General features: G+C 37.2%; 1 protein-coding gene across 1 annotated transcript; it reads right to left on the reverse strand.

The window, feature by feature from the left end:
• Positions 1-4,703: 4,703 nt before the first annotated feature.
• LOC139728517 (ketosamine-3-kinase-like) lies at positions 4,704-25,507 on the reverse strand. Its single transcript, XM_071639453.1, has 5 exons — positions 25,439-25,507; positions 20,350-20,537; positions 18,224-18,401; positions 5,871-6,069; positions 4,704-4,882 (listed from the first exon to the last, which is right to left on the reverse strand). The coding sequence occupies exons 1-5, from the start codon at positions 25,505-25,507 to the stop codon at positions 4,704-4,706; spliced, it is 813 nt and encodes a 270-aa protein (XP_071495554.1).
• Positions 25,508-25,828: the final 321 nt, after the last annotated feature.

A 25,828-nucleotide genomic window follows, 5' to 3' on the forward strand; every position in this document is an offset into this window, starting at 1 on the left:
ATGATAACCAAAGATTTAGGTATTTCTAGATTTCTCAGAAGATGGGAAATATGATGCAAAGCAAAATTTGGCAATATAAGCCCTCAGATTGTCGTCATCGACAACGAAATGGGCAACGATGTTGACAAAATTCTGCAAAATTTGTGCAATCTTTCAAGTTTCATCCTTCACTTTGTATACTAATTTCTTGAAAAATTTATTGAATGACTTGAAATTTGGTCTGGATAGTACAGGAATATTTACTTCTACGAAAACAAAAGATTTTGGCCTAATTGTAATCATATTTTCTTCTGTAGACATTCAAGTGCGTTTGCGCGGTGTCTATAAATGAGCCTCCCAAGTGCCGTTTGTTTGACTTCTAGTATCAAAAATGAGTTACAACTCATCTCTTTATCATGTAAATTCACAAATTTAATCATATTTTGCAGGCAGCAATCACCTGATTGACTAAGAATTGCATCAAAATGAAAAATCAAAGGTGACCAAGGTTCTTTTTATGATGACGTTGGTCACGACATCGAAGATGAAGACGACGTCAATGACTAGAATTATGACAAAGCAGGGATTCTTTTAAATCTATTTCAATCTCTTTTAAAATTTGTAAAATATTGCAAGTCATTGCAACTGATTGAAAAATTGTCCTGCATCGACGTAAGTAAGCATTGAATTGATCAGTGTTTTAGTAGTAGCCATGACAACAAAAAAAAAAAAATCATGGGCGTACATACTCGAGCGGGATTCGAACCCATGACCTCCTGATCACCGGACAGGCGTCATCTCCACTAGATCACCGAGCTTTCGCCCGACAGCAAATGTTGGTTCTAATCCTATAGCATGCAGCGGGTACTGCGTAACATAAGTATTGGTTCTGATCCTATGGCTATAGGATTAGAACCAACACTTGCTGTCGGGCGAAAGCTCGGTGGTCTAGTGGAGATGACGCCTGTCCGGTGATCAGGAGGTCGTGGGTTCGAATTCCCGCCCGAGTATGTACGCCCATGATTTTTTCTTTTATCATGGCTACTACTTAAACACTGATCAATTCAGTGCTTATTCATGTCGACGCAGGGCAATTTGTCAATCAGTTGCAATGAAAGCATCTCGACGGAAGAATTTCATTAATTGCAAGTCATGTTTGTAATTTGGTCAGTCACATAATATTTGTACATTTCCTTGTTGGTAATGATTTCATTAGCGTCAATATCTGATTGTTTATTCCTTTTATTTCACTGAATTGATATGCATTTAATTTTGATTGATACATTGTATGACCTAAACTATTTTGATTTTTTTAAACCATTTTCTTTCGAAAATTTGGCATTAGGGACTTGTAGGTCATCAACAACGAAATGGGCATAAATGAGGTCGACAAACTAAGTCAGCGCAAGTTCTTGTGCCAATTTAGATATTCATTACTTGTGGTTAATTCACTATATGAATGGGAATTTAGTCTGGATATTAAAGGATAAGTCCAGCTTCATGTACATGTTTAGGTGAAGTGAATGCAGCAACATTAATAAAATTCCACATCAGTAAAAGTTTGGGGAAAGCGGACAATCCATTCAAAAGTTTTGAATTCTAAAAGTATGTGCACTGTCACTGCTACATGAGAAGACTACTACAGTGTGTGATGTCACATGCGTAGAACGAGATATATGTGTGTATATATATGTACAAATAGTGTAAGGAAAATATAAAGAGAATTCTACAAAACCTTATTTTTGAGGAAAGTGAATATTTCGTCGACATGTCAGTGACTTATATTTAGGAGATCATTCTCCCTGCCTTCTGACAGACACAAGTTAATATAACAATTTACTAGTGTTCTTTATTTTGTAAGAAAAGTGAAAATATGTTGAATTTTCTATATACTACTTTCTTTATATTGTTCTACACATGACAGTGACATCACAAGCTGTATTAGTCTTCTCATGCAGTTGTGAGCGAGCAGAAACTTCAAAAATTCATAACTTTTGAACGGATCGTCTGATTTTCCTTAAAAACTCTCTATGTTCTACCAATATTGCTATATTCACTCAATCCACATGTCTGTGAAGTTCAACTTGTTCTTTATGTAAAAAGCCATCTTAGATTAAAAAAAAAGAACACATGAGCCATTATTTTAATCCTGGCCTCTTCTGTAGACGTTCAGTAGGGCATGCGCTGAGTGCGAAATAAGAAACAACAAAACGTCCTTTTTGGTGACTAGTAAATTGTATATTTCAAGTAAAATCGGAACTTCAATTTTGTTTCAATCATCAGACATCAGCTGAAAAAAAAAATTTGACTTCAGTGATGACGGCAAAGACAGCGGCGTCGATGACAAAATTCACATTGTAAGGGGTGCCGTCTAAATCCTAAATTCAACTCAGTGAATTTAGCAATTAGTTCAAATAACCTATAAAGATTAACACTATATAGCTATGAGAAAAACAAAATGATTACATCTGATTTTTGCCTCATCAACAAACACGAATGCTTTAAAGAGAAGTTAGTATTTGTGTGGTTTTTTTTAAATAATCCAATAGTCTTTTCAGATATTTAGTGTGCATGCACGGTGTGTGAAACAAGCCGGTGTAAGTTCTTGTCTGCTGTCTAGTTAATCAGTTTTTCACCAAAGATCAGAAACTTCAAGTACAATAATTTGTATTAAAGAAAATTCAAAAGAAAATAACAGAGAAATTTGGCTTAATATGAGAAATTAGAGGCAACTATGCAGTTTTCTTGTCATCATTTCTGATGATTGAAATGACAACATGATTATATCATAATCTTCCACGACAAACCATTCAATGTGAATATAAAGGCATGTTTATTATAAGCATTTCCCCAATTCATGGGACATTTTCTGAAATGGTTATTAGACAATTACACTTCAGTAATAAGAGTTTGATTTCATAGATCATATAAGGCATATATTACATTCATTCTTTGCTAAAAGTTGGTTGCTTTTAGATAGTCAAATTCCCATAGCCTTTTATCAAAAGTATTCTCTCGTTTAGTCAGGTTTTGTAACTTATGCTTTGAATATGTTATTATTATTCATACTTATTCAACACTAACCGATTATATTTGTGACATACCTCTTTTTGTCATTCCATCTGAAAGTATAAAGAAACTTTTTAAATGTATCTAAAGGGAAATCCAGTCCAAACAAAAGTTAGTCTAATAAGAAAAAGTAAAATATTACGAGTTCAATGGTAAAATTGTGATCGAAATCGCATAAAGAATAAGGAAGTTATTACATTTTGAAGATTCACTATTTTTTTACGAAACAGTTCTTGGTGGGTCAATACGAATATGCAAATGGAAAGTGAGCATGTCATCCCCTCACATCTTATCACATAGTTTGTACATAATATTTAGCATTTCCAGTTTTCATTCAAATTCAATTATGCTCGAGGTTCAAATCCTGATAAATCTAACATCACTATTACGAAGTTATGCAGCCAGGAATAACATCATGTGTCAGACTTTAATCAAAGAAACATTAAATTTTCTTTGTTTTTTTTTGTACACGATCAATGGAAAATTGTGAGGTTATGACATGGTCAGCTCACTCATTTGCATATTATTCTTATCCACTGTACAAGAAATGTTTTGTAGAAATTAGCAAAAATTTAAAAAAAAAAAATCAGAACGTCTTCATTTTTCATCAGATTCTACAGTCAAATTCTTACCGTTGAACTCGTAAGATTTTACTCTTTTCGATCAGACTAATTTATTTTTACACTAGATTTCCCCTTTAGGCAGGATTTGAGTTTAATGCAAAGAAATAGAACGCCAATAGAATTGAAAATTCATTATCTTAATTTCCTTTACTGTGAATTTATCGCTAAAATCAATGAATTGAAATGGAGATTTGTAAAAGAATCCCTGCTATATCGTAATTCTATAGTCTTTGACATCGTCTTCATCTTCAATGTCGTGACCAACGTCATCATGAAAAAAGAACCTTGGTCACCTTTGATTTCTCATTTTGATGCAATTCTTATTCAATCAGGTGATTGCTGCCTGCAAAATATGATTAGATTTGTGAATTTACATGATAAAGAGATGAGTTGTAACTCATTTTTTTTTTTTTTTTAATACTGGAAGTCAAACAAAGGGCATTTGGGAGGCTCATTCATAGACACCGCGCATGCGAACTTGAATGTCTAGTACAGAAGAAAATAGGATTGCAATTAGGCCAAAATCTTTTGTTTTCGTAGAAAGGTATATTCATTAAATATTCAGACTAAATTTCAAGTCATTTAATAATTTTTTTTTTACAAAAAATAAACAAACTTAAAGGGTGAAACTTGAACAAGTTAAGAGATTGCACAAATTTTGTAAAATTTTGTTGAATTTTGTCAACACCGTTGCTCATTTCGTTGTCGATGACGACAATCTCAGGGCTTATATTGCCAAATTTTGCTTTACATCATATTATTTCCCATCTTCTGAGAAATCTAGAAATACCTAAGTCTTTGGTTATCATTGACAAAATAAAGGCAAGGGGACCACTTTATTAGGATAATAACATTACATTTTTGACTCTCCAGACCAAGGGCTACATGGAAACAACAATGAATGTTAGGTGCAGAGGGGGTGCAGGTTGACCCCTACTAGCCCATGGCCTAACAGGTATGGCGTGGAATATGCACGTGGAATTCTGTGTTTTAAAAATTGATCTTGCACAAAGGTTGTAGCAATTTCCGTGCTTACCAATTATTGAGGTAGTAAAACAGGCCGTATAGCCGCTGCCTCCGCTGGAACCCTGTTGCCATGGGAACGTGTTGATGGTAAGCTCGGAAGAAGTCTTGATGGAACTCCCGAAATATCCGAGTGGTGGCAAGCTCGAACTCGTGATGACCATAGAAACTTGCCGCATCGTAGATGACTACATGGTTATTTAAACGGTAAGTGCAGACAATTTTCATAATTTCACATCATGTAGTACATAAATCGACAGCTCCATGTACAGATTTCTAGAATTTATACTGTGATCCTTGGGCATAGAAACCAATATTCTAAAAACTCAAAAGCAAATTGCAAAGAACAAGGATGGTGAAGTAAGAGCCTCACAATATTTCCGAAATGTAGTAATACAACGCTTGCCTAGCAAGCTCACTTGTCACGTTTGTGTAAATTTTATGCATGTTTTCTTCTTTTGTTCTGCTTTTGTGAGCCCCACTCATGCATTCAAATGTGAAGCTGCCATGTCATCATCCTTGTTCATTGTGATTTGCTATAAATTTCGAAAACTTATTCTTATCAAATCCCGACTAAATGTAATCTTTGCACACAAATTGTGTGTATGTATTGTTATCTAAAGGTGAACGTTACACAAAGACTTGTTTACGGTATATTATCGGAAAGAAACGGATAGGCAATTTGACATTACGCGTTGTATGGAGTACATAATTACCTTCTTTGTATAAAACGGACATGGTCTATGACCAGTGAGATTTCATACCACCAAATTTTATGCCACCACCGCAGCTGACAGTTGTATCAATTTACTTGAATATAGTAAATTTACACTGAAACAATCCGTAAGATTAAAATTCGTGAGCAGAATGATTCATAGGCTTTTTTCGATGAAATCATTTTTTCCCCTTCTTTCTTATGGCTAACCTAACATCTCAGATCAGGTATTTCGAAATAGATGAAAACACTTAACTTTCAGGTTAGAAAATTATTGTTGTTTGCCAATGGCTTTCTATGCCTTCTGGTCCTAGCCAACGCATCTAGTCAATCAGATTGTGATATGTAGGCCTATGTCGAAACACCGCCAACTTTAAGAATGTCAAAATAAATTTCGGAAGTCTGATGAGAATGACCCCCAGGTTTCCCCAACCCCTCCAAACGAGCGACGCCTTCCATACTTGGGCCTGACTCGACTTCCCCCACGTTCAATCCATGAAGGTCGCCGTGCAGCAGAGAGGGTACGATGCCCTCGCAGCCGGCAAGGAGCTGGGGTAGTTTCCGCTGCAGCAGCGACCACAGGTCCTTCACCTCGCGATCACCGTAATCCCTCTCGACCATCTCAAAACGTGGTTGAAGTCGTTGTCGAGTGAAGAAAATCTGGGAGAGAACATGTCGGGTTTAGCAGTGAGTGGCGCTCTGGTAGATAAGAACTTCCAATAATAATTCCATAGGGGAAATTTCAGTGATATCAAAAAATCATTAGGTTGTGGTCTTTTAAAGAAAGAAAAGAAAGAGACAAAATAGCGCCCTATGAAACAAATAATTTGCCCCAGACAATACTGACATAAAAGAAACATAATAAATCTTAAAGGTATCAGACAAGAATATTAGATATACCATAATGATGTCTCCACGAGGGAGCTCATAGCGTCTCCACGAGCATGACGAGGGGGCTCATAGCGTCTCCACGAGGGAGCTCATATTCGAAGTCTCCGGAAGGGAGCTCATACCAAAACCCCATAAAGGAGCTTATGTAAATATTAATTATTGGAGTGATATTATTATGCAATTATTAATCATTGGGGTCCTAGGATTATAGCTCACGTTTAGTGATAAAAGCAAGGGTTTGAAAAGACGGTAGGCTGATCTGTTGATGTCCTCATTAGTTATAGCTAAGATCGCAAGACAATTCTTTAAGAGTGAGCCCAGGTTGAAAGGATTGCGAAGAAAGAAAGAGCATTAATTCTTGGCCTTCGGTAGGCAAACAATGATAACATTACGCACATGTTTTGTTGTTGCCACGGTATCGTGATATCAATGGTGATAATAAGTGATAATAAAGTCATATTTTTCCCCAAATTTACCAGACTGTTGCAGTTGTTTAGCGATAGTTGTATAACAAAAAAAAAAAAAAGAATAAGCCTGGTGACACTTAAATGTGTAAAATGATTCATCGTTTAATGCTATACTTGTGTGTGTAGACATAAACGCGTGAACACACACATACCAGTATAATATTATCATGAATAAAGATAATACACGCATGCAAACACACAACGTGCTCAGCTCGAACACAATGAGTTAAGCGAATTTTGCAGGACGCACTCAACGGTTGACCGAGGGAGAACAAAACTTCACGAAAATACTAACTGACAAAGTCTTTCACGGCCTTCAGTGTTCTAGATTATTAAAGTAACTCGTCCAGCACGGTCTTGCAGGATCCACTCAAATAGTCTTGTGATAACACTGAGTAATATATAAAACGCGTTCTGTGAATGGAGATTTAATTCGTAAAGTCCCTGAAACTGATTGTGTGTAATTCCGTGTTGTATCTTTTTGCGGTATTTTTTTTTTCTTGTCATTGTTAGAATTTCATTGGGTAGATTAAAATCTTAAAGGGTTGGAATTGCTCAGTCCTATTGCGATTACATACAATTCTTTATTTTGGTTGCAAACTTATCAGAGCTTTTAACTCCCGAGGTTCGCTACCGCCGTTCTGCTACTAGACACTGCTATTTGCATGGAAAAATTTTATTCTAGCAAAATATATCGATGGTTCAGTCAAACTCTGGAAAGATCACGGTATGCAAATTGTTAATAACTTATGCCTGTAAAATCCAGAAAGGTCAAAAATACACGTTCTCCTTGGATGACTTCCGAAGTTATCGACCTATAAAACAACGAGATAAGATGAAAATGAAGTCAAGAAAAATGAAAGAGATTGATGCTGTGAATAGGATGTAAAGGAAATAAGAAACAAAGTTACCCCTGAAATTAGAAAAGCGAAAAGAAATTATTATGTATAAGGATGGAGCGATCCGCTGGTGTTTGGAAGATTTTGAACTCTGTTATGCCGCCTGAATCACTAGGTAATAACCTCCAATTTGATTTAATTTATTCTGATTTTAATCGGTACTTTCTATAGATTGCTTCCAGTTTCTGAGAATGATAGAGAACAGGAATTTACGAGACAGTATTTTACTTGGTCTAGATGTTATTTTCTTCTACGATTTAGATGATCAGCGCCCTTATCATTGTTCCATGTATAACTTCTGTTATTGATAGATCTTTAATTGAAAACGTATTCCCAAGTAATTGGAGGATGCCAAAAGTTATACCTACTCATAAATCTCGTAGTAGCAAGAGTTTATTTTCCAAATAATAAAATTTTCCTCCCACCTCAATACTGTATACCCACTGTTTCTAAACTGTTAAAAAGACTTGTCGAAAGCCAATTTACGGTCTTTCTTGAAAAAAAAAACTTTTATTTTGGATTTTAGGCGAAAGCTTTCGACCGTCACATCCGTAATTAAAGTTACAAATGAATGAATGAAGGCTATGGATGAAAGAAAGGACACATAGGAGCTGGATTCATAGACTTGAAAAACACACACAAAAAAACGTTTGATTGCATTAATCACGATTCAATTCCTTGCAAATTACGCGATACTGGTGTATCAGGTGACTGTTTACCATGGTTTACCAATTACGTGAAGAGGCGATCTATTTTGTATACTTCATTGAATTCAACGCTCCATTATGCTCATATATCTTCTCTTTTCTTTTTTGGAGGGGGGTCCCACAGGGATCAATGCTTGGTCCCCTTCTGTTCATCATTTTTATCAGTGATTTGTTCATTCAGATATATTGCAAATTATTGCTCAGTTCAATTGCTTATGCAACTGATACTGCTGTTTACATTTATTTTTTTTTCCTGATAACAGCATTGATAATGTCCGTTTGAACGTATATCACGATTTTCTTTTCTTTTCACATTATCTTGCTCTTCTTATTTTACAATGCTGATATCATATTTGATTCAAGCAATACAAAGTATGTTAAACAATAACAAATTCTTCTAAACCATTCTTGGAGAATTACCATGAGAATAGATCCTTATGAACGTGTGTCTAGTTTACACATTTAATCTGCCTTAAATTGATCGTCCGTTCAATCTAGACATAAGAAACACTTAACCATATTCGCACTTGAATCAATCCTCAATAATATATGTAACATAATATCCATGTTATCCTCATCCATGAAAGGTGTCTTCCAGCCTTCTCCTTATTAAAAAAAAACTACACATCATTGGGGATCGACACAATATAATGCACTGCCTCATATCTTGAAATTGAAAAAATGTCCACATGTATTTTTGAAGGATTTAGAAATTTTCACTTCTGAAGTATATATGTGGTTTGTTTATTTAACAGCTCTCAATCTATATTCATTTATTTCTTTTGTTGTAAATACGTAAATGTCTATTTAGGCCCTATTTTCAGTATGCTACTCTTAACCCATTGGTATCTGAACCGCCCGAAACCGCACGTCCGCTTTCCTATAGTTTTCTTGCTTTGCTATTTTTATTGTTTTCATATAGAATATATAATTACGTAATTTGAAAGAGGTCAACGGTAAGCAAAAGTGTGTCAAAATTAGTTCAGTGACAAACCATTCTCTTAGAAAAAAAAATAAATAAGCATAACTTATAATACACAAAAATAGATATGCTGTGATCTATTTTGCATAATTTAAAAAGTTGTCGAAATGGCAGTGGTACTGTTGTGTTGTAAATGAGAGTAATATTGCCCAGGGAACAATAGGCCATTATGTACGGAATCTTCAGTTCCTAAAGGGTTAATTGTCTAAGTAAATAATTGCATAAGATTTTTTTATCTGACATATTAATCTTAATTAATCTTAATTAATGTATACTCTATTTTAATTTCCATTGCAAATTTGTATACTGCTTTGTTTATATTGCTTATCTAAGTGATACCTTTGAAAAACAGCGCTTAGTTGTGTCATCCCATGCATGCCATGGTATATGTAAACGTATCCATCCATATGAAATATTTATCCGTTTGTATGTCATCCTTTATGACGGAAAATGATACAATGGAATATTGCACACACACACACACACACACACACAAAACAACAAACAAACATGCAATCCATTTTGAAGATTGACGTTTAGGCCTACGCTTGTTTCTTAGATTGGCACGTCATCATCCCAAACTAGTCTCAAAATTTAAATTGCGGTGATCTTTTTTGTATAAACCGAGGTCACAACACGATGCCTGACATAGGGCTATTAAAGCAGGTGGCAGGTACTAGTCTATATGCGAAAGAGTCGTCCTCTAAAACTGTTCTTCGAGGCAACATAAACATCATTAAGTGTGAAATAAGCAAGACTTCGATTACTTACAAAATCATGTTAGGTCACAGGCAAGCGTACGATAGGACAAGGGTCATAAAGCTTCGCAAAATGTGGTAAAGACATTGTATTGCAGAGGATGAAATTCGGTGCAAGTGCAATTTTCGCCTACACCGCACAGTCAAGAGGTCTTTCGAATGCAAGGCTTGACAAAATGGGAGTTTTTTAAGGGACTTGAAACCACGGGGGGGGGGGGGAGGGGGGGCTTTTTTCCCCCCCCCTTCAAATCTCGGTCGTGGATCGCGCGATCCTCGCGAAAATTTGCGTCAAGGTAGAGGCTAATGTAATCTACAAGACTGTATAGTTAGATTTTTCAAATTTTATTTATATATTTTATATCAATTAATTCATGCTAATTTGTGCAAAAATATATTTCCTATATATTTCATATAAATCTAAAAATAAAGCTCCAAAACTTCTAAGATTTGGTGAACATATTCTTTTCGATATCCTCAACAATGATATTAAAGCAAAAATTCGGCTTCATAATTATTTCTTATGTATTTTATTGTTTATTGAATTTCTTATGTATTTCTTCGGGGTTTTTTAACTTTTTGTTTTTGTTGTTTTTTTCGTCAAAATTTGTCGCAGAAACTTTTTAAAGCATAATCAGGCCAAAATAAATCATTATCAGCCATTGAAAGTAAAAATATTCATTTTTATATGAATTAATTGCAAAAACACAATTTACTTTGGATTTGTACACAAAATCATGTTTTTGAGCAATTTTTGGGTCGACGAATTTTTTTCAAAGGGGCGTGGCTTCAAAACGGTATGCCCGGGGACGACAAATTTGGTCTCAAAAGTTGCGCGATACTTGTAAGAAAAAGTTATAAATTGTCGCGGCGATAGCATCATGCCTTGCGAGATAATCACTTGTCCCCCCCCCCCCCCCCCCCTCCTGTGGGAATAGGGTTAATGCCTGAATTCATGTCGTCGCACAATTGGATTTCAAATTCGCTACGATCTCTGTAGAAAAGAAAACAAAAAAAAAACAAAAAAAAAAACGTACAGTTCTGAAAGTTCAAACTTTTGTCGACACGGCATACCGAGACATGACTATAGCGTAATCACGAATCCTGGCAGCACTAGTACGGTTCATGTATACTGAGTATTCTGTTGACACTGCCGTGTGCCTGGTATGTATGTGTGCGTGTGTGTATGTGTGGGTGGGTGGGTGTACGCGTGCATATTAGTCCAGTCAAAATATGAAATGACCCACAACTAATTGCAACAGAAACGATTCCACTTGCATTTGACCCGGAAGAGCTATCAAAATAACATATTAAAAGTTCCCTAAAATTCGAGTGGTGGATCAGTGTCTAATTTGCATAAATTCAAGATGGCCGCCGTACAACCTATTTATGCCTATATCTGGGGATATGTAACCCACAGAAAGTAAATTCCAGTGTCTAATCCTATGTTTTTTAGGTCAAGGAATACAAATATGTTATGTATAGCAACTTTCAAACATCCTTTTATATAGTTTTTGCATATATTTGCATATAATTACATGCAAAATGGTCGCCATATTGCCTGCGCAAGCCCGTATCTTCGTTTATCATTAATGTAGTACACTCAGGAATAAGTCGCTATATATCTGGACATAAAACCGCAGAAAATAAATTCTGGTGTCTAAACCTATAGATGTTTTTTAGGTCAGGGAATACAATTATGATATAAGCAGTAACTTTCAAACTTCCCTTTATACATTTTTTTGCATATATTTCCATTCAATTAAATGCAAAAATGACCGCCGTAGTGCCACTACAGGCTTATATTTCTATCTGTAAAAGGTACCTAGTGATGGTGTCTGTGGTCTTAATTTTACTACTGAGAATCACTGATGTAGAATACGTTCCACTCAGCAATAGTTACCTATATTTCACTAAAAATTTGCATATATTTATACATAAATCTATTCAAATTACTACCGTGAATATGATTTCAGATATACGAATACAAGCTGCAGAAGGTTGATTGTACTGTAATGTCTCATCCAAGATATCAAGGGAAAATTGTTATACCATTTAAAAACCTTGATGATTATCCTACACCTAGTGTGTATATTCTTGCATTTATTAAAAGTATTGTATTACATTGTACTCACATTTTCTTGAGATACAGCCTCAAAACAGAGAACAACTGTAAGTAGCATCGAATAGAACATATCTTTATTAACTGTAGATTCAACTTATCTTCCAAAGTGTGCTCAATAGGTACACAAATATTAAAGTCTAAAATTATGTAGTAGGAATCGTTAAAATATTTCATGATTGCATGATATCTAATGTATTATGTTTTGTAATTTGCCCTCATGTTTACTGCTTATTACTTGTGTCTATGTTGCAATTCTTTATTTCTTCTCTCTTTTTTTTTTGCCAAGGGGGGGGGGGGGCATGTCATCAAGTTCATGATTATCCATAAGCTACTCTACAAAAGTTTAATGAGTTTGGACATATCTCATATAGCTTTCAAAGTGTGCTTACGGTACACAAAAATTGGTCTTAAATCATTCAGCAGGTGTTTTTTTTTTCAAACATCTTTTTTCTTACCTACGATGATTTACATCCATGTTTAGTTGATACTTGTGTCCTTTGTTGCAAAACTTTTGGTAAAGGCATGTTTATCAATGAGCAACATATGACCGTGATAATTTGTATGGAAGTGGATTTTGTCATATTTTTGCACGGTTTCACCCAGTGACTCACTGAAAATGTAAAACATTGTGATTTACAGCCAGATACAAAGAAAAAGAAAAAAAAAGGAAATGCCTTAACATTTCTATTACTAGTACTCTGGATTCATCAGTCGATCAATACAAACAGCATCCTTCTCATTGGCTTCAAGCTCATACAACACATATAAATTCTTATACGTCTTACTTTCACCATTTTTCATGTTGTATCTGCAGCTTTATTAAAAGAAATGTTTCCTATTGCATTGAGGCTTCGCACTAATAACATTTTCACCAACACACAGTTGTTGTTTTTTAGAAATGCGAGCAGCATGAAGGCTGAATTCAATTTTGCTGGCGAAAAAAGCAGTCTTAAGTCAGATAAAAAACAAAATACATAACATCATTTTCTGTTCCTAACCCTTCCAAAAGGTCCCTTCCCTCCAGCTTTTCTTCAAGTTAAACAGTGGAAGGGAAATGACATACAATCATTGGAATTGGGACGATTTTAGGAAGATGTTTAATCAAAAATATGTTCTGATCACTACAGACACAGTGCAGCTATTAAGAACTCCTGAAGAAAGTCTGATGCAACTGCAAGACAGGATGTTAGCAACTGGCAGTGTATAGTTGCAGGGCAAGCAGATTTGACTGCACACAACCCATACCAGTGTCAGATGCGGGCCATTATATATCAGACACTTGTAATGTTGTATTTCTAAAATATGTGAGGAGTGAGATTATGCTGTTCTAATTGGTGACTAGGAATAAGAAGCATTCTCGAAAGACATCGACACAGTTTACAACAAACGTGAGACTTACCACGCTTCAGTATGAAATAGAGCCGAGATCCTGTTTGCTTTAAATTAATCAACTGCAATTTCACACCATCCTATTCCAGAATTTGTGGTAAACACATAAAACACTGTGAGTGTAAGCTATAGTTTTGTATACTCGTGTTTCTATTTTGAGAGATCACATTACATACCTTAGTATCTGTATTATCACAAGCTAGAAAATGAAAATGATGTACAGGAAACGAAAGTTTTCTTGAAATCAAGTGACTTTGATCCATTAGATTTTAAACTCATCTTAGCCAAAGGTTCAAGACAGCAAAAAAGATTCAAGCTAATATTGCAAATAGCCATCATTTATATTCTACTGTCCGGTCGTCGGTCATGCATACATTTTCAAAAACCATTTCCAGCTAGGTTCTCTTTAAAAAAAACCCATGTAATGACAGATTTTCAACAAACTAGGCAAGTAGCATCCCAAGGATGATAGGCTTTCAAGGTGTTCAAATAGACACCATATTCCGAAAGGTCCCAGAACCCCGAAATTAAGGAATCTATTATAAAAAAAAAAAATCGTCACACACACACACCCTCACACACACACACACACAAAAGTAGAACCAAGTGTAACAGAGCTAGGTATAATGTACAAAGTTGAATATCTTGGAGATTGCATATAGATTTAAGTTTACTTTCACAGTTTAACTTATTTTCGAAATATTACACATTATATATATATATATATATATATATATATATATATATATATATATATATTGACAGCAAATCTTGCACATATAGACGTGGCTGGTGTTGGGTAGCACCCCTTTAATCATCGAGTGTGGTCTTGTAGTGTTGTCTGTGTACAGACAACACTACAAGACCACACTCAGCACCAACACAATCCTGAAGAAGGGCTTTTCGCCTGAAAGCTCGATGATTAAAGGGGTGCTACCCAACACCAGCCACGTCTATATATGCAAGACTTGCTGTCAATAGATTTACTGTCCTTGCACCGCCCCGCCATGTTGTGGTTAAGTCCTTTGATGTCAGTATATATATATATATATATATATATATATATATATATATATATATATATATAATGATACTTGTAATCAATGTGTTGGTACCAGTACAGAAAGATGACGAATCAGGGTGGTAATGCATTACAGTCCAACAGTGCTATTTAGTCAGACCAAATTTTCGACGCAAACATTCGTCTTTCTTCACAATTGTCATTGTCGATCCTGAGGAAGATGAATGTATCCGTCGAAAATTTGGTCTGAATAAATAGCACTGTTGAACTGAAATGCATTGCCATCATACTTCGTATGTATATATATATATATATATATATATATATATATACATATATCACGGGTACCATCTACCCCAACCCCCCCCCCCCCCCCTCCACCCCAGGCCACAGGATGCCCAAAGGCACCTTAAATATTACCTATAGGTGCGGATGCCTTGGGGCTGGGACCAGTTATTGGGGGCCACTTTTGATTTTTGATCCTCTTTTTGAAAACATATGGTCAAATTTTCAACAAACTTAGTACTGTAGGTGCATTTATCGCTAGTGTCATGAATATATGAACACCATGCCTCCCTGGGCCATGGAGGTCCCTAAAGGCTTGTAGAAATGGCCCTTCCCAAAGTCTTCCAATTTCCTCTCTCCCAAGTAATAGTCTGTAAGAATGCATGGAAGGTGAACTTGAGATACTCGAGTGAGGGCTGGACCCCTGGGTCTTTTATTCAGAAAGTGAGTGAGTGACATGGTATCCTGATATGACAAGAACATTCTCTAAACAAATGTCCAAACTCACGAAGCTTTTGTAGAGTAGCTTATGGATATAAGCTACTCTTAATTTGAATAGATTTATGTATAAATATATGCAAATTTTTAGTGAAATATAGGTAATTATTCCTGATTGGAACGTTTTCTACAACAGTGACTTTCAGCAGTAAATTAAGACCATAGACACCACCACTGGGTACCTTTTACAGATAGAGATATAAGCCTGTAGAGGAATTATGGCGGCCATTTTGCATTTAGTGAATGCAAATATATTCCAAAAAATGTATAAAGGGAAGCTTGAAAGTTACTGCTAATATCATAATTGTATTCCCTGACCTAAAAAACATAGGTTTAGACACCAGAATATATTTTTTGTGGGTTTTATGTCCAGATATATAGCGACTTATTCCTGAGTGTACTACATTAATGGTATACGAAGATACGGGCTTGCACAGGCAATATGGCGGCCATTTTGCATGTAATTATATGCAAATATATGCAAAAACTATATAAAGGGATGCTTGAAAGTTGCTACAGATAACATAATTGTATTCCTTGACCTAAAAAACATAGGTTTAGACACCGGAATTTACTTTCTATTGGTTACGTATCCCGAGATATAGGCATAAACAGGTTGTATGGCGGCCATTTTGAATTTATGCAAATTAGACACTGATCCACCACTCGAATTTTAGGGAACTTTTAATATGTTATTTTGATAGCTCTTCCGGGTCAAATGCAAGTGGAATCGTTTCTGTTGCAATTAGTTGTGGGTTAACCCACTTTTTGTCGTATTTTGACTGGACTATATGTGCGTATGTGTGTTTGCTGAGAGAAAGCGGGGAAGTACATTTGCTTTCAGAGGTGAATGAAGGATCTTAGGCCTATACGTTTTACTCTTATAGTTGTCAAAGTACAGTCACTTATAATAGCTATGAACCGTTAGGTACCGAACTGTTTACTTGCATAATCATAATTGGTGTCTCGTAACCTATATGTCAACATCTGAAGTCTTATTTATGTAATGACCTCATTTACGCATTTTCGTCATAATCTCGACCAAGTCACATTGGCCCTGGCATTTTGATAGTTGATACGTTCATTGGTCATCTCTGGCGTGCGGGACAAAAAATAAACAGAAACTGAAACCAAACGGCTGAAAGGAGTACAATATACTGAGTGTTCTTGACGAATAGTTGGAAAATAGCATTGCCTTACACATTTTGGATCTGATTTCGGCCTTGTGCCACTCCAGCCAGTATTACTTGATAAGTGGTAGCTGACATGATTGATTGTATTGAATAGTTTATTGTACCATGAGCCGTTCATGAAGTATTGGGTTATCAGCGCAACAAGGGCAGAGAGTTTCCATCCATTAATATGCACGCATGCATGCACTGCATACATCTCATAAATGACGGCGCGTAATTTTTACTGTGAAGAAGCTAAAAACTGTGAAAGTGCACTCGTTATCATGATGTAGTGCATGCGTACAACCCCATCATTGTTTGTTTCTTCACTTTCTAGTATTCAACTTCCAGTTACAGTCTCCTGGTGAGCTCTTGACAATCCTGCAGTGACTGTTCAAACACTCGTCGATCTTGATTCATCGTTGTGATTTCATGCAGTAAGTTAATTGCAAATCTTCACGATTTTTATAAGACTTATTTTCAGTTTTGGCTAGCTGTTTTTACTTCTTTCTTCCCATGACATTCTTTTTTTTTCTTTGTGGTTGGTGGTTGTCTTCAAGGATCAAGTGATCACCAAGTTTACGATGATGTGCGTGCGCATGAGTTGTGACTATATCAATCTGAAGTACAAGTCGAATGGCATGGCAGAGCTATGCAGTGTTAAACTACAAGTGCTGAAGCAAAGACGAAAAACGACGATTAGGATTTAGTACCTATGTCAGTTATAGTCATCCCCGTTTTTTCGGGGGGAGGGGTAGAGTGCCTTGAGCAGAACCCTTGGGGGCTCTTTATGATTTGTCACTAAAGATAATAGTTCATACTACGTAATCACAATTATAATGATGAAATAAGGTGATCACTGTGGTGGTGTAATCGGATAAGAGATCGTATCTTTTTATCATGCAGAATATCAAGAGGCGTAAACGTACGTTGTCACTTCACTCGTAACAGGCTCAAGCAAAGATGTGTTTTACCAACTTATAGATCTTTGCTGTAACAACCATTAATAATAATGTGATATTTCATTGATATTCCATGATGGAAAGCACACAGTGTCCCACAGTGTGAGAAACACAGTGTGAACACAATGTGAACACAGTGTAAAATCTAACGCTGTTAATTTCGAGCTTTTTAACAGTGTGAACACACTGTGACTCATCAACATACCATGTGAACACTCTGTGAAAACCAACCCTCAGTGTGAAATCTTCTCCACACTGTTAAATTCGAGCGTTTTCACACAGTCGACTATGTGACCACACTATGAACACACTGTGAGACACTGTGATCTTTCCAGTAGGGATTTCACTAGACATATATTAAAGTACCAAAGTATAGTAATGATAGTTTGTCCAATCAAAATTCTGAAGAAAAAAAAAATCGAATTAAATCAAAATCAAATTGAATCTTTCATAGTGATTATCATAATCAACGATTGTAATATCCCACCGTCCAGCCATCCGTTCATAAATTTAGGAAAACAACATCTTAAGTAGCTATGCTGCCCGTTCAGTCGTCCTTCCAACTAAGTAAAGCATTGTAGTTTTCATCTATTTTAGCGATAGACTTTCATACGCTCTCAAAACGAGTAAAAGCTCAACGACCCCTAGACCATAGACTCACCGTCCAGTCGTCTGTCCATGTGTTATCCGTGGGGATGTAACCGCAGCACGTGGTGGTATGAAATCCGAATCTCGAGACGTAGCGCGTAGCACCGCTCTCTTCTAGTCGGTCACAGAATCCAATTTTCGACGCACCTTTCTCTTCCTCGGCCTTCAGTTTCCTATTGTGGAGATGCAAGCTACGGTTGGAATTGGAAACAATCCATGAGAGGCAAGAGTATTGTTAGTAATCGTACTATGTCCTCATCTCCTCAAGACCTGTGTACTGTTATCTTATATTTCATGTCACGAACTTCGAACTGGTTGATTCTATTTGAAGGGAACACTCGATTCCGGCTGCAGCGATATACGTGACGGCTTATCGGGTTTCAATCCCTCGTTTGAGGCGAGTCCCCAACTGGGGTTCCCCAAAGTGGGGTGCGTATATTTGTCGTTTGGGAGTTGGGAGTCGAAGTACTTGTCCATTGCAAATAAACTTTCTGCTCAGACGTGACAAACCTGGAGGCCAAGCCAGGGTTTGATGACTCCAGCAGCTGTCGTATTACGTAAGAGCATGATAAGGATATCTGCCTGTGGCAGACCATTCAAAGTGAACTCAATTTTCTCTATCCTTTTTAAAGTTTTCAATTTTATATTCTATTGAGAAATTCTATGGTCATCCATTTTACATTTCGAACGAAAAAAATTGACCCGTAAATAACGAAAATACAGGAATAAGAAGGAGAGCATTACCAGTTTGCCGGTGCTGACAATGTGCTATTTGGCAGTGAGTTACAACGGGGAGGTGAGACTACCTCCCTGGTTACAATTCAGCCTGCTGACTGGATCATTGAGAAAGCAGCTGTCGTATTACGTAAGAGCATGATAAGGATATCTGCCTGTGGCAGACCATTCAAAGTGAACTCAATTTTCTCTATCCTTTCTAAAGTTTTCAATTTTATATTCTATTGAGAAATTCTATGGTCATCCATTTTACATTTCGAACGAAAAAAATTGACCCGTAAATAACGAAAATACATGAATAAGAAGGAGAGCATTGCCAGTTTGCCGGTGCTGACAATGTGCTATTTGGCAGTGAGTTACAACGGGGAGGTGAGACTACCTCCCTGGTTACAATCAGCCTGCTGAGAAAGAGAGAGAGAGAGGGAGAGAGAGAGAGAGAGAGGGGGAGGGGGGAGAGATGGGGGAGGGAGAAGGGGAGAGACAAAATGGAATGACAATAGTTCCAGTCACTGCAGTACAGGCATGCTCTGTCTGCATACGCTGAATGTCTAACACTCACACACACACACGTACACACACACACACGCACCATGGAGCTACATAGCCCATGCCAAAACCAAAACAATCTCCTCCTCTCGCGGTGCCCCCGGAATCAGAGATAGTAAATTACCTTCGATGTAATCCATTGTATATAATCTTCCAATCCTGCACACTTCCCATCCACATTGAGTGGTACAGCTTTGTGTAATCAACCAACACTTCAAAAATGCACAACTTTTGAACTTGTCATTATCTTATTTTTCTCACACTATTTCGGAACTTTTATCTTCTTCTTCTTCTTCTTCTTCTCCTTCTTCTTCTTCTTCTTTGTGCGTGCGTGCGTTTGTGTATGTGCTTTTTTTTCTCTCTTTCTCTTTTCGCTACCTTTCCAATGCCTATGATTTGAGATGATTATGCATTACAACAGGATATGCATATACTGTGGAATTTGTTTGATTAAAAGTATCTTATTGAAGTGCAGAGATTGAGATGTGAGCGCAGATCCCAGTACTGTATGCATGGGGGGGGGGGGGGGCAGGTATAGAGGGCATAAGGTATAGGGAGGGTATTTTATTTTATTTATTTATTTATTTTTATTTATTTATTTTTTTTTTTTGGGGGGGGGGGGGTAACAACCGTGTATAGAAGTCTATGTGTTTAATGTAAGCTGTATGTATTTCGGGTCACGCACCGATAGATTGATTTAATTATAACTATTTTTAATTGATCAAAAATTGTGTTTATACATTCATCTTGAATGGTTTTATGTGAAATTATAGAAGTCAAATAAAGATCATTGACCAAAAAAAAAAAAAAAAAAAACACACACACACACACACAAAACGTAAGAGAGTTGGCATATACCGTGCCATTTGTTCTCCAAGTTCCGCCGCGTGCTGGTCCAGATCTCGTATATCCAAGTGCTCCAGCACAAAGATGGCCCCCGATCCCTCCGGGTGATCGACGATCGTCACGGGTGTGGTACATGTCACCGTGTCGGTGGCTTTAAGGGCTAGAAGACTTTCTCGTTCTCCCTCGAACATTCTCCTTGACTGCAGCAAATGCCATGAATAGTAAAAGAGTGAATAAAAAGAGGGAAATGATGCAACTATAGAACATTTCTGACGGTTACAAAACATCCTACTTTTTTATCTCAATTCATTTTCCTTTTTTTTTCTCTCGATAAAGGTGCGGTAAACTGTCAGTTCAATGCTTATAATAACGCAATTCCATGCGTGAGACAACGCGGAAAAAAGTGTATTTCGCAACATTATGTTCATTTGTACGATACATGTGCGCATGGAACATAACGACTATACTATTATTGTCAAGTCATTTGAAGAGGTAAAAAATACAGTAGATCGCCATCACACGCATAGCTCATAGCTTGGATTGCTGGTCGATACCTGTTAGTCAACGACAGGTTGATCTATTACTTGGTATACTCCCATTTTCTCATCTAATGGTCATTTGGACTCGATCAACCCACATAGTCTAAGCCCGCTTCGTCTTCAACCAGTTTGTGTAGTGACTATTTACTCCAATTGGCACTTGGACTCATTACAATATGTCATGTTGGTCTACTTCCAGACGGGCTGTGCCCATTTCGTCTAAGACCCCGTTTACAGTACACGGCTGGGCCGAGCCCGGGCTGAGCCTGGCCTCAATTGCGGTACTCGGCCACGCAGTTTTGTCCGTTTACAGTGGAGGGCTCGGCCCGGGCTTTTCAATTCAAACCTTTCAATAGTTTGTCGTCGTGGCGCTCTGCTTGTAAACGAACGATTATTACTGAGTGCGCCGGTCGCAATTTGCTCCCGCATTTGGCCCAGTTTGCGTTTACAGTAAGAAAAGGCCGGGCCGAGCCCGGGCCGAGCCGAGCCGCGGCCGAGACTACCTCCAGAGCTTAGCCAAAATAATGCGTGGCCGATTTTGGTACCGCAGTTGGCCTTTTGCGCATTTGCAGTGAAATGAAGGCCGGGCTCGGCCACAGACAAGCCCGGTCCTTTCACTCACTGTACACGGGGTCTTATATCCACAGTTTATTGCACAAAATGTGAAAAGAAACAACAACAAGGTAACAAAATTGCAATTAGACCATCCGGTCATTAGACGAAAAGATAATTAGCAAAACTGGGCATTAGACCAAGTGAGGATTAGACCAAACAAGCATTAGACGAAATTGACAGTAGATCAAATGAGCTCAGCCGTACAGGTGTTAGACGAACTGGGAGGTAGACCACCTATATGAGACCAAGTGGCAATAAACCAATGACATGATCAGTATAAGCTCTGCACTGGCACAGGTATATGTGGCACGTGATATTGCCCAAAACAGTCTGTTCTTCTTTATGGGGTAAACATGACAATTTCTAGATGTGTCCAGATTTTTTTCCTGATGATACACTCAGTGTGTAGTCGATGGAGTCGAGTTCCATGGTATGGACACTATGCATGATGTGTAGGAGTTTACACAGAGTTCAAAGGCTGTCCTCTCATAACAGTTTGTATATAAAACCACGCATTTATACGGTGTGGGAGTTATTAATCCACCGGACATACTGGACGTTTTCATTCAGCCAAGTGAGTTTCCAGATTTCGCAATCCTTTACCGTAAAGGATAGCATGCAGGCTATGATCAGTATAGATTCTGCTTGTTCACAAAACACAAAAGGAGGTTAAAAAAGGCAACGCCAAGGAACGGAGGTCGCTGCATGGAGTCAAATAACCTAGAGATTTGAAGGAAACCAAAACCAAAAGACAAAATATGTGGATTGAATGAAAGCAGCAACATTTTAGTAGAACACATCAGTGAAAGTTTGAGGAAAATTGGACAATCGATGCAAAAGTTATGAATTTTTAAAGTTTTGGCGCCGCAACCGTTGGATGAGGAGACTTCTAGAGTTCATGACGTCATGTGTGGACAACAATAAAGAATATCATAAAGCAAATTCAACATGTTTTCATTTTTCTAGCATAATGAAAGAGCACTTGACTATCCGCTTTCAGAAAGCACGGGGACAACAGTATCAAGTTTATGGAATATGAAGTTTTCATGAAAATGAATTTTTGAGGAATTCCCTTTATATTTTCTTTATATTGTTGTCCACACATACGTCATGAACTCTAGTAGTCTCCTCATCCAGCGGTTCCAACACCAAAATATTAAAAATTCATACTTTCTGCATCGATTGTCCGACTAAGATTTTAACTTGGTAACGTTGGACATCAAAACGTTTTTAGTGTGTAAAGATTCATACATTTACGATGGACTTGTTGTGGTTAGTATAAACTAATTTTGATGATAATTTTTTTCGGCATATTTTCAATCTTCTAAAGGAGTTAAAGAATTCAAAGAAAGTATTGAATGAATAAACAGGTGATAGATAAATGAATAAATAAGGCCTACATAGATGCATGCAACCATACATATTACGTAACAGAATGTTTAATAAATGAACAGATAAAGAAGTAAATAAATGAATGAATTGAAAAATAAATCAATCAATTTGAAATTGTATTACCATTTGTAACCAACCGAAGACTCTGTCGCTAAATTGATTTTTTAATTCACCTTGCCTTATATGTGATGAAGTATTATAATTTGCTCAATACGCCAATAACGTTTATTCATTATTAATTTTTTCCACATTGATATAAGTGAATATGAATGTTTCCAGCGGGAAATTGTCAGTGGTAACTTGAAAACAATTCATTGTCTGTGACAAAGAACATGAAAAGACCCCGCACCAACAAAATGTATGCTCTGTCTTCAAGCTCATGGTGGAATTATCAACAGTGAAAAGTATTCGACCAAAATAGTCATTACAGATTAAAAAGACTGCATCATTTAAAAAAATGTAAGAAATGCGGATTTTTGTATAGTTCAATGTGTTTGCTTTTGCTGTCTAGATCATATCGCTGAATCTTGAAACAGTACATATTAAGTAGGCCAATTGCATAATGTTTCTCATAGCATTACGTTCTTTTATAAATAATGAAAAAAAGAGGTGAAATTAATAAACCAATGTAGTATCACATTATGTTTCCGTATCAACCGCTTCCTGCATGAACACACACCCGAAATGATCCCTTTTTGTACTCGTATACGCACATCAGTCCTGAGAATTCCCCAAGTTGTTGTCAGTGGTCCGGGGTCATCCCATAAGACCGACACCCACGAGTCATACAGCCCACGACCTCGACATTGAAAGCTGGTCCATGAGTCATACAGCTCACGAGTCATATAGCCCATGAGTTCGACACTATGCAAATAAAGCCCATGAGTTCGACACTGAAAACAAGTTCGACAGATACAACACGGGGCTAAATGTGTCGGTCTCGTGGGCCTTGTTAGCTTAGTGTCGAACTAATGGGCTGTATGACTCGTGAGCTGTGTAACTCATGGGCTGTATGACTCGTGACTTGTATGACTCGTGGTCTGTATGATTCGTGGGTGTCGGTCTCGTGACGTGTACCCAATGGTACAACAGTGATCACCACAGCAAGAAATACTGCACTGCACTTTATGTGTAACACAATACAATGTATAACGAAATCCATTCACGACATAATATGAGGCTAATATTGTGAATTTATACGTATATAATACACGGAACACTTCATCTGTTCACTTTATATCCACACGATGATAATTGTTAGAAGATTATATGATGATCTACTCTCTACCTGAATTCCGGTGCAAATATTTACCAGCGACATTAAATTTCATACCTGTAAATGCATATATGTCGCTTCTTTTCTCAGAAGCAATCTCACTACTACAGTTTATACAGGGTCCCGCATACCTACATCTGTGCTGGAACCATCTATCAAACGTTAAATTTCCAGTTCAACACGAACACTCAATGTAGACCCTAATCAATCAATGGAAGGAATGTGCCGTTAGATATTGATAACGACCTTCAGATGGTTTCCATGGAGATGCGTTTCTATCACAAACAGTGATTCTGTTTCAGCAACGTTTCCCTGATGCTCGTACCATTGCTCATTACGTTACCGTTGAACCGTTGAACCGTTGAACATTATCTTCGGTTCGCGTCTATGGGAACAAGGCATTTTCGGGCTTGCAATGGCATTGTCTGAAAAACCCGTTCAATTGTTTGTTAGGTCGTTCGTTCGTTCATTATATTCACAGGCAAATCAACTAAAAAAAAAGTATTGAGGATTTGCAATCGTGCGATACGGTGTTTGTTGCTAGTGTCTCGGTCCCATACATAATGAAGCTAGTGGGCGGTGGCTGAATATCGGCTTTGACATGAGACGTACATTGCGAAATGCAACGCGCCGACAAGTTTCCGTTTGCACGCTCTTAGCCAATGTCATGAAGTCGGCTCCGTATGCAAAGAAAACATTGCGTTATATACCCCTGGTTATGTGAGGCAAGTTGCAATGTCCCAATAATGAGTCACTGCAATCATCAAATCTGATCGATAACATAATTATGCATTATATATATATATATATATATATATATATATATATATATATATATATATATACAATGTATATATATATATATATAAGTATACAAACAGATAAATGCATATAATTATATCATATTTACACACTACTATGTATCATAAAAGTTGCAGTAGTCCAGATGCTTCACGTTTTCTATATTTTTTTTAACGAACATTATAGCAATTCAAAGTAAATTAAATGTAGGCCTACATTATTGAAGATCGAGGAATTTGTGCATTTCCCTGATTGATACGAAGCAGAGCGCATGAAATACGATAAAACCAGCCCTCGGAGGCAACCCGGCTGACAAAATGACTGTTGGTTATACACTCATAATAGCTATGAACTCGGCGAGACAAGACTCAAAGCGGGTCTTTTTTTTTTTTTTTTTTTTTTTCGTTTGGAGGATGAATGAATAAAAGTAGACTTACCAAAAGACACCGGGTAACTTATGCATAATTTCCAGTCTCACCTCACTTTTGGTGTTGACTTTCACGAAGAAGTTCCCTCTCTCCGTTCTGAAATTCCTGCTCTTGCTCATAAAGCCCCCTCCTCGCGTCTCGAAGCCTTCGACCGTCCTCACGTTGAGGATGTTCCTCAAAATCTGTTCTATGTTCTCCATGATCAAAAAGTAGCGTTTCGTCGGATCGGCAGCCAAACTGTAAATGCTGCTAGGGCTTCAATTGTCAAGGCTGTTTTTCTGCATTCTTTTAGCCACACCCCCCCCCCCCCCCCGCGCACACACACACACACACACACACAGACACACAGCTATATCAGTATAGAATGATACGTCTCTCTCACCCACACACACACATCTCTTTCTTGGGGAATACCCAGTAATCTTGATCAGTATCAATTC

Source organism: Diadema antillarum, unplaced genomic scaffold, assembly GCF_040938485.1.
Source record: "Diadema antillarum isolate AM-2024a unplaced genomic scaffold, OU_Dant_1.0 seq00000182_RagTag, whole genome shotgun sequence".
NCBI lineage: Eukaryota > Metazoa > Echinodermata > Echinoidea > Diadematoida > Diadematidae > Diadema > Diadema antillarum.